This window comes from Stegodyphus dumicola, chromosome 2 (assembly GCF_044657685.1).
Source record: "Stegodyphus dumicola isolate Sdum_Otavi_A_Nest chromosome 2, ASM4465768v1".
Lineage (NCBI taxonomy): Eukaryota > Metazoa > Arthropoda > Arachnida > Araneae > Eresidae > Stegodyphus > Stegodyphus dumicola.
In genome coordinates, this window is record NC_140769.1 from 245,616,929 (window position 1) to 245,629,186 (window position 12,258).

The window sequence follows — 12,258 nt, forward strand, 5'->3', positions numbered from 1 at the left end:
GCAATTGAATAATAAAGTATAATAATAATGAACCTTAATGTATGGTAACCTTTTATGTTGACATTACGCTTGGCGGATTACAGATTTAAGTTAAATGCGCTAAAAAATGTTGACGAGGAAAAATTTAGCCAAAATTTCTTTCCATATGCTAAAAATAGATTTTGTTGATGATACTCATAGACCCAAAGATTACATTTAGGGCTATTTGAATTAAGAATAACTGATTTGTTATTTACCAGAACTAAATCGCAGAATTTAAGACCCACAGAGACTGCATCAGGCAGTAAGATATCTAGCGCTGGCCCTCAATAAGGCTTAAGTATATGTAGGAATTTATTTATTCAGAACTCAGACATGCCTTACGTGCAAGAAATAGACATAAGTATAATAAATAACTAAACTAATACAATTCAGGCTTAATTGTCTCGGTGTGGGATAGAAGCAAGATAAAATTTAACGGAACAACTTGTTGTTAGTCGCCAAGCTCATGATGCATAGCCAAATATGTATAGTGAAGGATAAATTTGATGATGATAGCCACTCATTTTAAAGATTTTTGGATATCGCAAAACAAAGATGAAATTTTACAGTTAACGGATTTTGTAAAGAAATGTGGAGAAGCGGTAATAAATGAAGATGATATAAAAGAAGTTTTTCATTGTGATGACAATGCTTCTCAATCATAAATCAATTAATGAATGGTGAAATCTGTACTATGGTTCAAGATCCAGAAAATACCACAGCCAATAGTGAAGAAAGTGACAGAGAAGTTACTGAAAATGAGGAAATTTTGATTGACAAGTTAGCCGGAATTCTCGAAACAGCAGTTAGAGGACTTCAACAATGTAACTGAACAAGAGATTATGCCTGTCTACAGAATTAAAGAGAAAGTATTAGCACAAAAAACAAAGCAACTTACATTGAAAGAAATGTTTAATAAGGTAAACAAATAAATATTAAGCTATTTTTTTGTAAATTTTGCTACCCTTTAGATCATAAATACTTTATTATTTCATAAATCACGATTTCGTACTTTTAATTTTATAATTTCTACATGCCATCTTCCTAGATTTAAACTGATGATTTAATATCTAGAAAAATCCCAAATCCGGAATCGCCGAAGTCCCGACGAGTCCGGATTTCGGACCTTGTACTGTACAAGGTTGTTTCTTTACTTGTTTGTTATTTTATAATTATACTAATTAATAAAATAACATAATGAAAAAACTTACCTCTGTCTTGAGATATTTTTGCTAAAGTGGTACATACAGCTAAAGGATTAACAACTCCATCACTAGGAACCCATATACCACCCTGGCAAAAAAAAAAAAAGCAATTTAATAGTGAAATTTCAGACTACTACATTACATAGAAAGTGACAACACTATAAATTTGTTTACAAAAATAATCTCTTCTAAATAAATAGCAGTTCTTTTCTTTCAAAAGCTCAGGAAATTATAAAATCTCACACGTATCTTGTCAAATATGCAAGTATCCCTATGACAAAACTGGCAAAAATTTAGACAGCATTTAAAATTACTGAGAAAAAATTTAAAAGTCCAAAATATAAATATTTAAAATTAATGATTTTTATTCTGAATGCTTTATTTGGGAACATTACTCTTCATCACATAAAGTAAAGAAGTATTTACTTTATGTGATTGGTAGTCTCATTATACCAATTCTGCTACAAAATAAAATGCTTTGTACAGATTTATGACATAGACCAATTTTCATATAAATGATGGCACTAAAATTATATTCTGGTAATTCTGTAATCACCAGCTTTCATTTCAGTATGAACAAATTTATATTTGTTTTATATTTAATTTAAACTTAAATATAAATAGCATTCATAACTACATCATGTATTTCAATGTCTTGCTTGTATGCAAAGATTTAAAATTTTAACTAGAGACACTAATATATCATAACATGAAGCAGCTCTTCACTCACATGACTATTAAAACACATGTCTATTTAAGTATAACATGATTGCTATATCAATACATAATACCAAATAGTTCATTTGCTGAAGCATCCATAAAATTAAACCACAGATTTAAAGATATTATTTATCAATAAATACTTCGGCTTTTTTCACTGGTTTCTTAAAATGTAGGATCATTTAGGCTTATTTTGGAACACAAAACAGAAAAAATTATTAACACCCCTGCCAAGATTTAAACTCTGGACCTCCTGATCGCTAGCCGGACATGCTTCTCATAATACTACGATGGCACATAGTAAGGAAGAAGAAAATTCCTTTTTAAAAAGTGAATTTTTAAAACATGAAAAATTCTCCCCATTTTTAAAAAGTAACTTAAGAAGGAGGAGACTGAGTCACCAAATCCAGATGGTGACAAATTACTATTCACCACGATTGTCCAAACATCTCCAATCACACGATAATGATTTTTTTCTTTTTTTTTTTTTGCAAGTAAGCATTGTTGCTTTTGACAACTTATTAAATTCCTTTGTGTAACAAATTTATGTATAACCTTGTATACACATAAAGATTTATTTACAATTTATTTTGCAAAGAGGAAATAAAATTACGAACTGAATAAAAATATTATTTTTTTCCTCTTGCACCTTAATGGAAAAATAATGGCAATAAAAGTATAAACAAATTTAGCATATTTAAAAAAATACAACTAATTATTAATTCTATTAGTTATAAGCATGTTTGGTTAATCTTCCATAAGTGGTGCGAGCACGAAACTTGGCGAGAGCTTTTATTTGGCGCGATTTTGATTTAGTTGAGGTTTCCGGATATATGTTTTCTTGTGGCAAAACATAGAGCTTTATTTCAGTGATTGTAATGAGTGTGAGGTAAGTGTAGTCAGAAGATTTTTCTTAAATTTAATTTTGAAATATTGTGTTTATTTTAAAAAGTTTTACTGTTTAATACTTGCAGGAGGTTAAGCTGCTGTTGGTGGGAGAATGTTGGATTTCAGATGATGTGCAATTTATAATTAATGAATGATGTTTTCATTTAATTTTCCTTAATGTTTTTCAGGCCTGCTAATTTTTTTTTAAAGTTTTGTTTCTTGCATGTGGCTACCAAGAGATGTAGAATGTTTACAGTGTTGAGTGAAAGTGGTTCAGTGTATTTAATTCCGCAACAATAGTAACTTGTATATTTTAGTGAGTTTATGATGTATCCATTGTCAGTGAATTTGAATATATGGCTCTAGTGTAGAATTGGGTGCCCCTTCGATTAGCGACACGTTTTTAAAAAAATTTGGCGAAGAAACCTCATTTATGGTTACCATGATAGTTTTAAATTTGTTTTAGCTTCCTAATTTTTTTTTAATGAAAATAGATTTATGTGTACATGGACAAATTTAAAGCAGTGCGCAATGCCTAGTTTGTGCAATTCTGGGATGTTTTTAAAGTGAAAACAGATTGATGTGTACATGGACATAGAGTTTGTGCAATTCTTTGACTTTTTACTTTGGTTTTCTGTAGCGGCCATCTTGAAATTTTGCCTTCCTGCCGCCGATCTTGGCATAAAAAAAGAATCGCCAAACAACAAGGAGCACCCAATTGTAAACGTTTAATGAATATATTTACTAGGTTGACAATTTTTTGATGTAAGTGAAGAGACATTTGGTATATACAGTCAAAAGTTGTTAATTCGGACACCCATAATCCGAAATGATCTATAATCCGGACTCAAAGCTAAAAACTTTCTGTGCATGCGCCGAGTTGACACATGCGCATAGGCGTTTACGCGTGCGCATAAGACCTTTACGACTGCGCATAGGCATGTGCGCAAGCGCAGAATACGTTTTTGCGTGCACGTTTAATGTATAACGGACGGTATAAGCTAAAATTATCTATTTCAGTTAATGTTGATGATTGCGTTGTTCCTTAATCTTCGAATTGGATGCGGGCTTATTATTTTTTGCAGACTTTAAGAGCAATGTTATAAAAGTAAACTTGAACTTTCGATTATGTCAAATAGAATTTCCGATGCTGGAGCTCCCAAAGGATCTACAAAACGAAAGTATGTTTCGATGTCCATCAAACAAAAAGTGGAATTGCTGAAAAAAATGGATAAAGACATGAAGAAGGTGACAGAGAGGTTAGTTGAAACGAAAAAATTTCGATTGACAAGTTTGTCGGTATTCTCGGCACAGCAATTACGGGACTTGAACAGCGGAACTTTGTAACCGAACAAGAAATTATGTCTGTTTATAGAATTAAAGAGAAAGTATTATCACATAAAACAAAGCAACTTAAACAACTTACATTGAAAGAAATGTTTAATAAAGTAAACAAATAAATATTAAGCTTTTTTTTTGTAAATTTTGATACCCTTTAGATCATAATTGTTCTTTATTTCATAAATTCCGGTTTCATATTTTTAATTTTAGAATTTCTGAATGCCATCTTACGAGATTTAAACTGATGATCTATAATCCAGAAAAATCGATAATCCGGAATCGCCGACGAGTCCGGATTAACGATTTTTGACTGTATTATTTTTTTACTTTTGCAGTAATTTAGTTTTGCAATTTTTTGTTTCATATTTGTGACTTGAGTTTTTTGTAGTTTATTTTAAATTTATGTTTTAGTTTGTAGTAATTTATGCTTGTGTTGTATTTAGTGTCATTTTTGTTTAGCGATAGTAGATTTTACATTGCTGTTTCTTTTTGAAAGTGGCAATTGTGAAATGAAATGGAAATGTAAAGTTCGACATCGTAAACAAAAAGAGTTTGGCGCCAACTTACCCTGTTTATGGAAGATTAGCCGAATTTTTAATAAAGAAGTAAAGATTATTTATACTTACTTCCAAGTCTTCAACTTTTGCAAAAGGATGATAGTTTGGAATATCTTTGGGTTCTAAAATTTCGCATTTAATTCCTTGAATTCTGTTAAAAAATAATTTTTTTTTTCAGGAATATGTACAAGGAACATGGTAAACATGATAAGTGCAAGATTTTCATGCACTGCTTACCGATATGTAATTGTAGTGTTTACTGATATGTATGAACGGAATTTGATATTTGCCTTCTACAGAATAGAAAGCAGTGGATTTTTTCCAAAGTTATGGGATCATACTTTAAAAAAAGCATGCATTAATGGGCACAATATAGTCAGCTGAATGTGGTTGATAAGATAGGAACAGATTTGAATACTTACCTGCAGAAAGTTTGTACTCATATCATTCTAAACAGAGCTTCAAGTAAAATCGGGGGCTCTAACAAAATAGTAGATATTGACAAAAGCCTTTAATGAAGTGGAAAAATGAAACAATTCGAATACAGATTGTTTATTAAATAAAGAGGCATTAGTTCATTCAGAATTTCAAAGGAATAATTCATGTAACATGTGGGAAATCTGTCAACTTTCATGGTTTAATGGTAGTCAGCTTTCATGGCTGATGGGATAATACCAAAAAAATCTTTTAAACCAAATTTTCCTACATTACATTAACAAGAAATTTTAAAATTATTTGACTATTATTAGCAATTAATCAATTTTTAAGAATATTTCATAAAAAAAAGAATACTTTTGGGATACCTTGCCTCAGCAGCTAGTCTCCGCAATTCAGTCATTCTTTCCTTGGTACGAGCTATATTTACAGATCCAGTTTCTTTGAACCCTGAAAGTAAAGAAATTTTTAAATTTATAATTCATTTTAAATGATTCATAGTGATAATTTTAGTATACAAACCAGTAAATAAAATGCATATAAGAAAATAAAGGCACTTACATGATCTTATACTATACTACTCTCTAAATAATGGAGGAGGATTGGCTAACTTTGGCAGTAATTTGATGTAATTAGTTTTCCTTTATTTTGGATGGAAAATATTTGGCAATAGCTTTGAAGGGTATTTTACCCCAAGCTACAACTTTTTGCCGCCATGTGAACTCTGCTAAGTACGACTTCAAAAGGTGTTTTGTTGAACCCCTATGTTTACTTCGTTCTTAAAACTGCAGCTTATAGGCATTTTTAAAACTTGTTGTTGTTGACTAATGCTCACTTGTCCGACCTATAGGCAACCTAAGCCCACGAAATTGCTTGTGGCAAAGAGCGCAAGATATGCCTGTCATTTGCAACAGCCTTGAGCACCTTACAGGTGACAGTGCGATTTAGCTCGGTTCCGCCCACAATTTTGATGAACAGCACCTTGGGAGGACAGGTCTGAAGGTCTCCCATCCCTCTTCCCCTACTACCAACCTCTTGAGAGGACTTTCCGCTCGCTGCATATTTAGAGTGCCCCCATGCAACATGAACACTATACATTTACAAACATCCATGATTTCTCCGGAATTCGAACACGGGCCCTTCTGCACAGCAATCAGAGATGCTAACCACTATACTAGTTGGCAGCCTTTTTTTTTTTTTTTTTTTTTTAAACTTAGCGATGTTATACAGTTGTAGTAGTAATTAATTTGTGCTATGATGCCAAAGTTGGTGACTATTTTTTCGCTTCTGGTGAATTTAGGCCTTTTTTTCCATTAATATTCAAGTACCAAAATAACTAATATTCAAGTACCAAAATAACATTAAACAGCATTGGGGAAAAGAAATAGGATGAAGAACTTCAAAAAATTAAAAAATAATAATTTGGCAGATTTTCTGGAACATAACTTGAAAGCTTACATACTGATTGTACCAAACATATAGTAAAGCTACACTATTTTTGGCACTTATGTGATCTACCACTTTTATTTAGTTATTTATTTCACAGATGGCACTAATGAAATGTTATTTTTAAATATGGAAATAAATACAAATGCATAAATGAAAATAATTTCATTAATTAATTTCAAACCAACGGTATTTATCATAACATAGAAAACATTATTAACATATTAAAAGAAAATAATTAAAAATAGACTTAAAAGCAAGAAAATGATGATTAAGAATACAATTTACAGTTAATACAGTAATACAAATTAAAAATAATCATACACATTATACATAGAGTGACCATCTGTCCTGGATTCCAGCTCTGCATCCCGCATGGTTACTTGTCCCGAAATTAACAATTTGTTTAAAGATTCATCAAAATAAATTTAGTTTCTATAGTATTTCCACATAAAGAATGTATTATTTTTGAAGTCTTGCAATGGCAGCATTAGGCATATAATGATACATTACAGGAAGCATATTTTTATGTGTGAGGAGTGATATATCGACCAATGTGCTTTCAGTGAGAGGATAACATTTTCTACCAACCAGTAAAACTGACTCAGCCTACACTGTCCCAACCATGTGGCATTAATAAACCACTGAGCTAAACTAGCCCACCGCTTATTACATAGTCCTACAACTGCACTGGTGGCATTACATACGTTTGTTAAGACATGGTTGGAAATTGATGTCTTAAGAGACCAATTGGGGGAGGGAGGCTAATGGTTCTTTATTCTCTCATGAGGTTTCAGACTACATACTGACTTGCTGAGGTTTCTACAGACTACATACTGACTTGATGAGATTGAGGTTTTAGACTTCATTTACTGACATCAGGCTTCCATGACAACTGACACCAATGACCAACTACATCACCTAAGAACTTCCGATATCACAAATTCAATCCTTTGACTGCTATGAAGACTAACTGCATTGCTCATGGACTCCCAATATCTTCAAACTGCTATAACACATATATCTAGAGAGAGATAGATAGGTAAAATATAAAATATGAAACTAAATTAGAACCAACTGGCAATAAACCTTTAAATTCACAATTTCTAATTAAGCATATCCCCTCTTCAAGGACACATTTTGCACAATTTTACAGTGTGCTAAGTCAATTTTTCCCTGTGACTTTTCTGCACTGAGAAAAACTTTTGTCCAATCACTGTCCAAGTTTAAAACAAAGACATTCCATACTTATAAATACTACTGCAGTTACTGCACATCACATTTTGTTGCTTGCCAAGGAAAGTCATGTCTCTTCTCTGAGCTTATTTTCCTATCATTTAAAATATAAACGGCATATATAGAAATTGTAGGGTATGTTTAATACCCCTAGTGTAGTACCAGTTTAAGCTAAAATGCATTTAAAAATAATTGTTCCCATTCAAAATCAAAATTATGTTTTAATCATCAAATCAGTTGTGATTTTTGCTCTCGTCAGATCTATGCAGCACTTTTCTTGGCCCATGGCTAAAAAGTGAATTGGTTTCATCACCTATGCCATCAACTTATTCTACATTATTATATCTAAGTTTGCTTCCATTACATATATATCATTTACTATATCAAGTGCTATTGTTAAGTATTTTTATAGATTAGAAAAACAAAATGTACTTTCTACTGTCAAAGTATAATAGTTTAAGATTTTAGTATATTTATTAAATTTTCTAAATTTAATTTTTTTCAGAATGCTTCCTATTTGTGGGCAAGAAAAGAAGTTGTAAATTCAATCACAGTATGGCAAAAGAATTTCCTTTTATAAAGTGAACAAAAACAGATTTTAATATTACCTGCATTCAGTAAAATTCAGCATTTTTAATTACTTACCACAGACAATATAATGTTACATGATGCAACAACAAGACCCCAAAACGTAAGAAAGTGAATCAGGCCATACCATCCCCCCAATTTTGGGATAGAATTTCATAAGGACAAACGACAGCTTGCACTGAAGCAATATTTTCATTGCAGACAGTCTCGCTTAATCAGTCATTTAGATGTATGGATTATAAGTCAAAATTAATCAAATTATGATTATGGCAAGGATGCTAAAGGGTGGATATGCAAAGTTCATAATGTTTCAATATTAACCATAGTAAGAAATGTCAAACTTTTTGCTAAATAGTAGATATAAAAACACTATATGAATTATAATCATACATTAAAAATATTTCATTATAGTAAGAGAAAAATTTTAATATCAAATTGAATACGGGTTTCAGTTAACTTTGATTTATAATCCTCCAGTGAAAAAACACAAAAATAAGAAATAAATGTTAAGTTTAAAAAAAGGAAACTAAGCGATAATAGAACATAAAACAAACACAGTAGCTTAAATGTGCCCAATACTATTTTTCCACAGCCACTGTGAACATGAACACTTTTATATATTAATATCTGTAACGCATTTCAAAAAGAAAGCACCTCACTGCTGTATATTTCAACAGGTCTTTATTACATTATGTAACAGTGAGGTATCTCTAATGAATCATTAACAATTGCTTTAAGTCACTTAGTAGAAAAATATTTCTAAATGATTCAGTAATTTCTAATAGAATGTATGCAGTTTTGATGTAAAATAAAATGTTAAATATATTGGTTTATACTCAATGAAGCTTAAAAAATGACTCAAGCATAATTATATCACTAGAGATATCAGAGGGGGAAAAATTACCTAAATAGAGGGGAAAAATTCAAACAGTAAATAGAAAAAAAATTTTAGAATGCTATTCTAATTTTTTTTTTCACATATTATAGCATGAAATATACAAACCAATATCATGTCCAGAATTTTGAAGTTCTTTGTATAATTCAGAACTAAATGTGGTTATTCGGCCTTCTGAGGTAGAATGGAAATGACCCACAATACCGCAACTTCGCCATGAATCCCCACTCCCAATTCTAAAAATAATTTTAAAATTATAAAAAATTACTTTATATTAAAACAGATATAAATAAGCAACTTGCTTAACAAAGGAAATAAACACAGTGATAGCAATACATTAAGCAAAATTTACAAAATTAGCAAACAAAGCAATAAAAAATAATTCATAAAATTAAGAAAACAAATACTGCAAACAGCATAGCAGAAATCTGCCTGTATATTACCAACTAAATCAAACTATTATCTGTATACTTTGTTTAAATTTCTTAATAATGGTTTAGGATGGCAAGTATTTTTTCCATCTGTCTGAGTTTATAGTATTATTTTGGAAAGATTGGCATATTTTCATACAAAGTAATTTCTTAATTCAAAGACTTGCTACTCTCAATCTCCTATATAAGTTCAATTTCTGATAAAGGACATTACAGGAAGACAATGCCCCTACTATGGTGATAGTTTTTTTGTGCCTTACAATTAATCAAAATTCAGTCCAATAAAAAATATGACAATAGAGTCTTCTCAATTATTATCATATTATTTATTTATTCCTGAAATATGTTTAATAAAACTTTTTTGTTATGTAAACATTTAACTGCTCTGAGCGGTCTGAGAGACTGCTGAGGATTTTCTAACCATCTTTTCCACCCCTAAAAACGAAGAATGGTCCCTGTCCTTCCTCCTACCTTCCCAAACCTGTCCTACAAGGTCACATATCCAGTTTCATACTTCTAGCTTTATTATGGTTTCAGTTATCACGTTTTTTACTTTTTAAGATGTCTGGGAGACCGCTCACAGCAGATGCATATCAGTTTTAGTGGACGATAGACATTATTTATTGGATGCTTGTTTTTTGTAAAAGGGATAAACACGGCTTCAAATTTTACAAGAAAACGTCCCGTATATCTCACTCAAAAAGAAATTGAATATCTTGTCAACAATATTTTTTATGTAGAATACTCTGATTCTGAAGAATCATGTAGAATCCACAGCGAAAGCAAAAGTTTCTGCAGATGAATATCATAATTTTTCTAATGACTGTGAACAAAATGATAATTTTTATGGGAAAAAAAAAAAAAAAAACACTTCAAATGGAGCGAAAAAAGAACCAAGTCGGGCGGTACGAACACCAAAACATAACATAATAGTTCTGAAAGCTTCCTGGTCTGAAACATTCTGCAAAAATACGCTCTAGAGCAGAGCCCGAAGATACTTGGAATTTATGTTCATACATATTGTTCAAGTCATATTCTGATGCTACAAAACTGAAAAGAAAACAATTTATGCTTTTATTAGCTAATCAACTTATTAAACCATATCTGAAAGATGGGATAACTTCCGCCTTTTTTGCCAAGGGAACTGAAGATAACAATTAAAATAATCCTTTGACAGAAGGAAATTAAGAGAATGGATTTATCAAATCAAGAAGAAAAATTAGAAGAAAGAAATACATGTAGTCCATGTCCACCTTGTAAGAAGAAAAAAACAGCAAAAAAATGCTTGGAATGCAAGGAACCAGTGTGTCTACAGTGCTCTCAAAAAATATGTTTTGATTGTATGTCATCTTATGATCCATCCTTGTAAACAAAGCTATACTAATCTATTATTTATTAATAATTAAATTCACTGTTGTAGAATTATGGTTTAATTGACAGTAATACTTAATAAAGTCACATATTTTCATGCATGTTTAATAAAATCTTTGTTCTTTAAAAACACTGTTCCTTAAAACAAAGAAAATAGTCATATTTTTATACGAATTTAACTGCGCAAAATCAAATGATTCATGTTTAAAATATATTGATTTAAATGAATTAGAATTCCATAAATATGTATAATATTAATCTATAACATTCCTTAAAAGGGCATAAAAGTATGCATTTTTACGCATTTCTTTAAAACGGTCTGTGAGGCCGCTCATAGTAATTATGCCGGAAAAAATTGTCATAGCAGTTAAAGGTTAAATAATATGTAGAATGCCAATCATTCAAACTTCGATCGTGAATTACCAACAGATCACCACAGCATAAATTCGTTTAGATAATATTAAAAACAAATGTAATAAATATAAATCATAATTTATGAGACATGTGACAAATAATGCAACAGTAATAAATTGATTTAAAATTGAAACTATTCCACTCTACTACGAATTATTCAGAATTCAGAAACTTCTGTTTCATAGAAAATTCATCAGAATTAGAAGTCATAAGTGGCTTTGTCTCAGATGTTATGTGTATATTGCAGATATCTGGTCTCCAAATAACTTTCTTAATAAAGTTAGGAAAAAAAAAAACACAAAAAAACATAAAAGCAGTACCTTTAGTGCAGGTAGTAATCACCACCCAAATCTATGATTTTCTGCCAATGTTTAGGTAGTTTTTCCGTTTTTGGGCCAGAAACTTGGTGGCCAAAAACAGATCAACCTCATTTCAGACATCCTGTGCAGAATGGAAGATTGCACCAGCAAGATGTAGCTGCAGATGTAAAAAATGGTAGTAGAAGTCCCAAGGAGTGAATTAAGGGCTTTATGGTGGGTGTGGCAAAAGATCCCATTCGAGTCCATACAGAGTCCCACAGATGAATGTGATATTGCATTATCTTGATGGAACATTACTTTTTTGTGGCAGAACTCAGTTTGACGTTTTTCTTTGATAGCATCAATACGGACTAGCACCTCACTGTACACCTTACTGCCAATGGTTTTACC

The 12,258-nt window shown here is 31.1% G+C and overlaps 1 protein-coding gene across 2 annotated transcripts in view; it reads right to left on the reverse strand.

Annotated features, from left to right (window-relative positions):
* LOC118180131 (pyruvate dehydrogenase phosphatase regulatory subunit, mitochondrial-like) overlaps positions 1–12,258 on the reverse strand; it is a 69,204-nt gene that overhangs the window by 49,369 nt on the left and 7,577 nt on the right. For both annotated transcript variants that reach the window (XM_085811978.1, XM_035349274.2), the window contains exons 2-5: positions 9,441–9,568; positions 5,536–5,617; positions 4,802–4,883; positions 1,233–1,314 (exon numbers count right to left, since the gene is read on the reverse strand). In XM_085811978.1, coding sequence (XP_085668104.1) covers positions 1,233–1,314; positions 4,802–4,883; positions 5,536–5,617; positions 9,441–9,568 — 374 coding nt within the window. The remainder of the gene's footprint in view (positions 1–1,232; positions 1,315–4,801; positions 4,884–5,535; positions 5,618–9,440; positions 9,569–12,258) is intronic.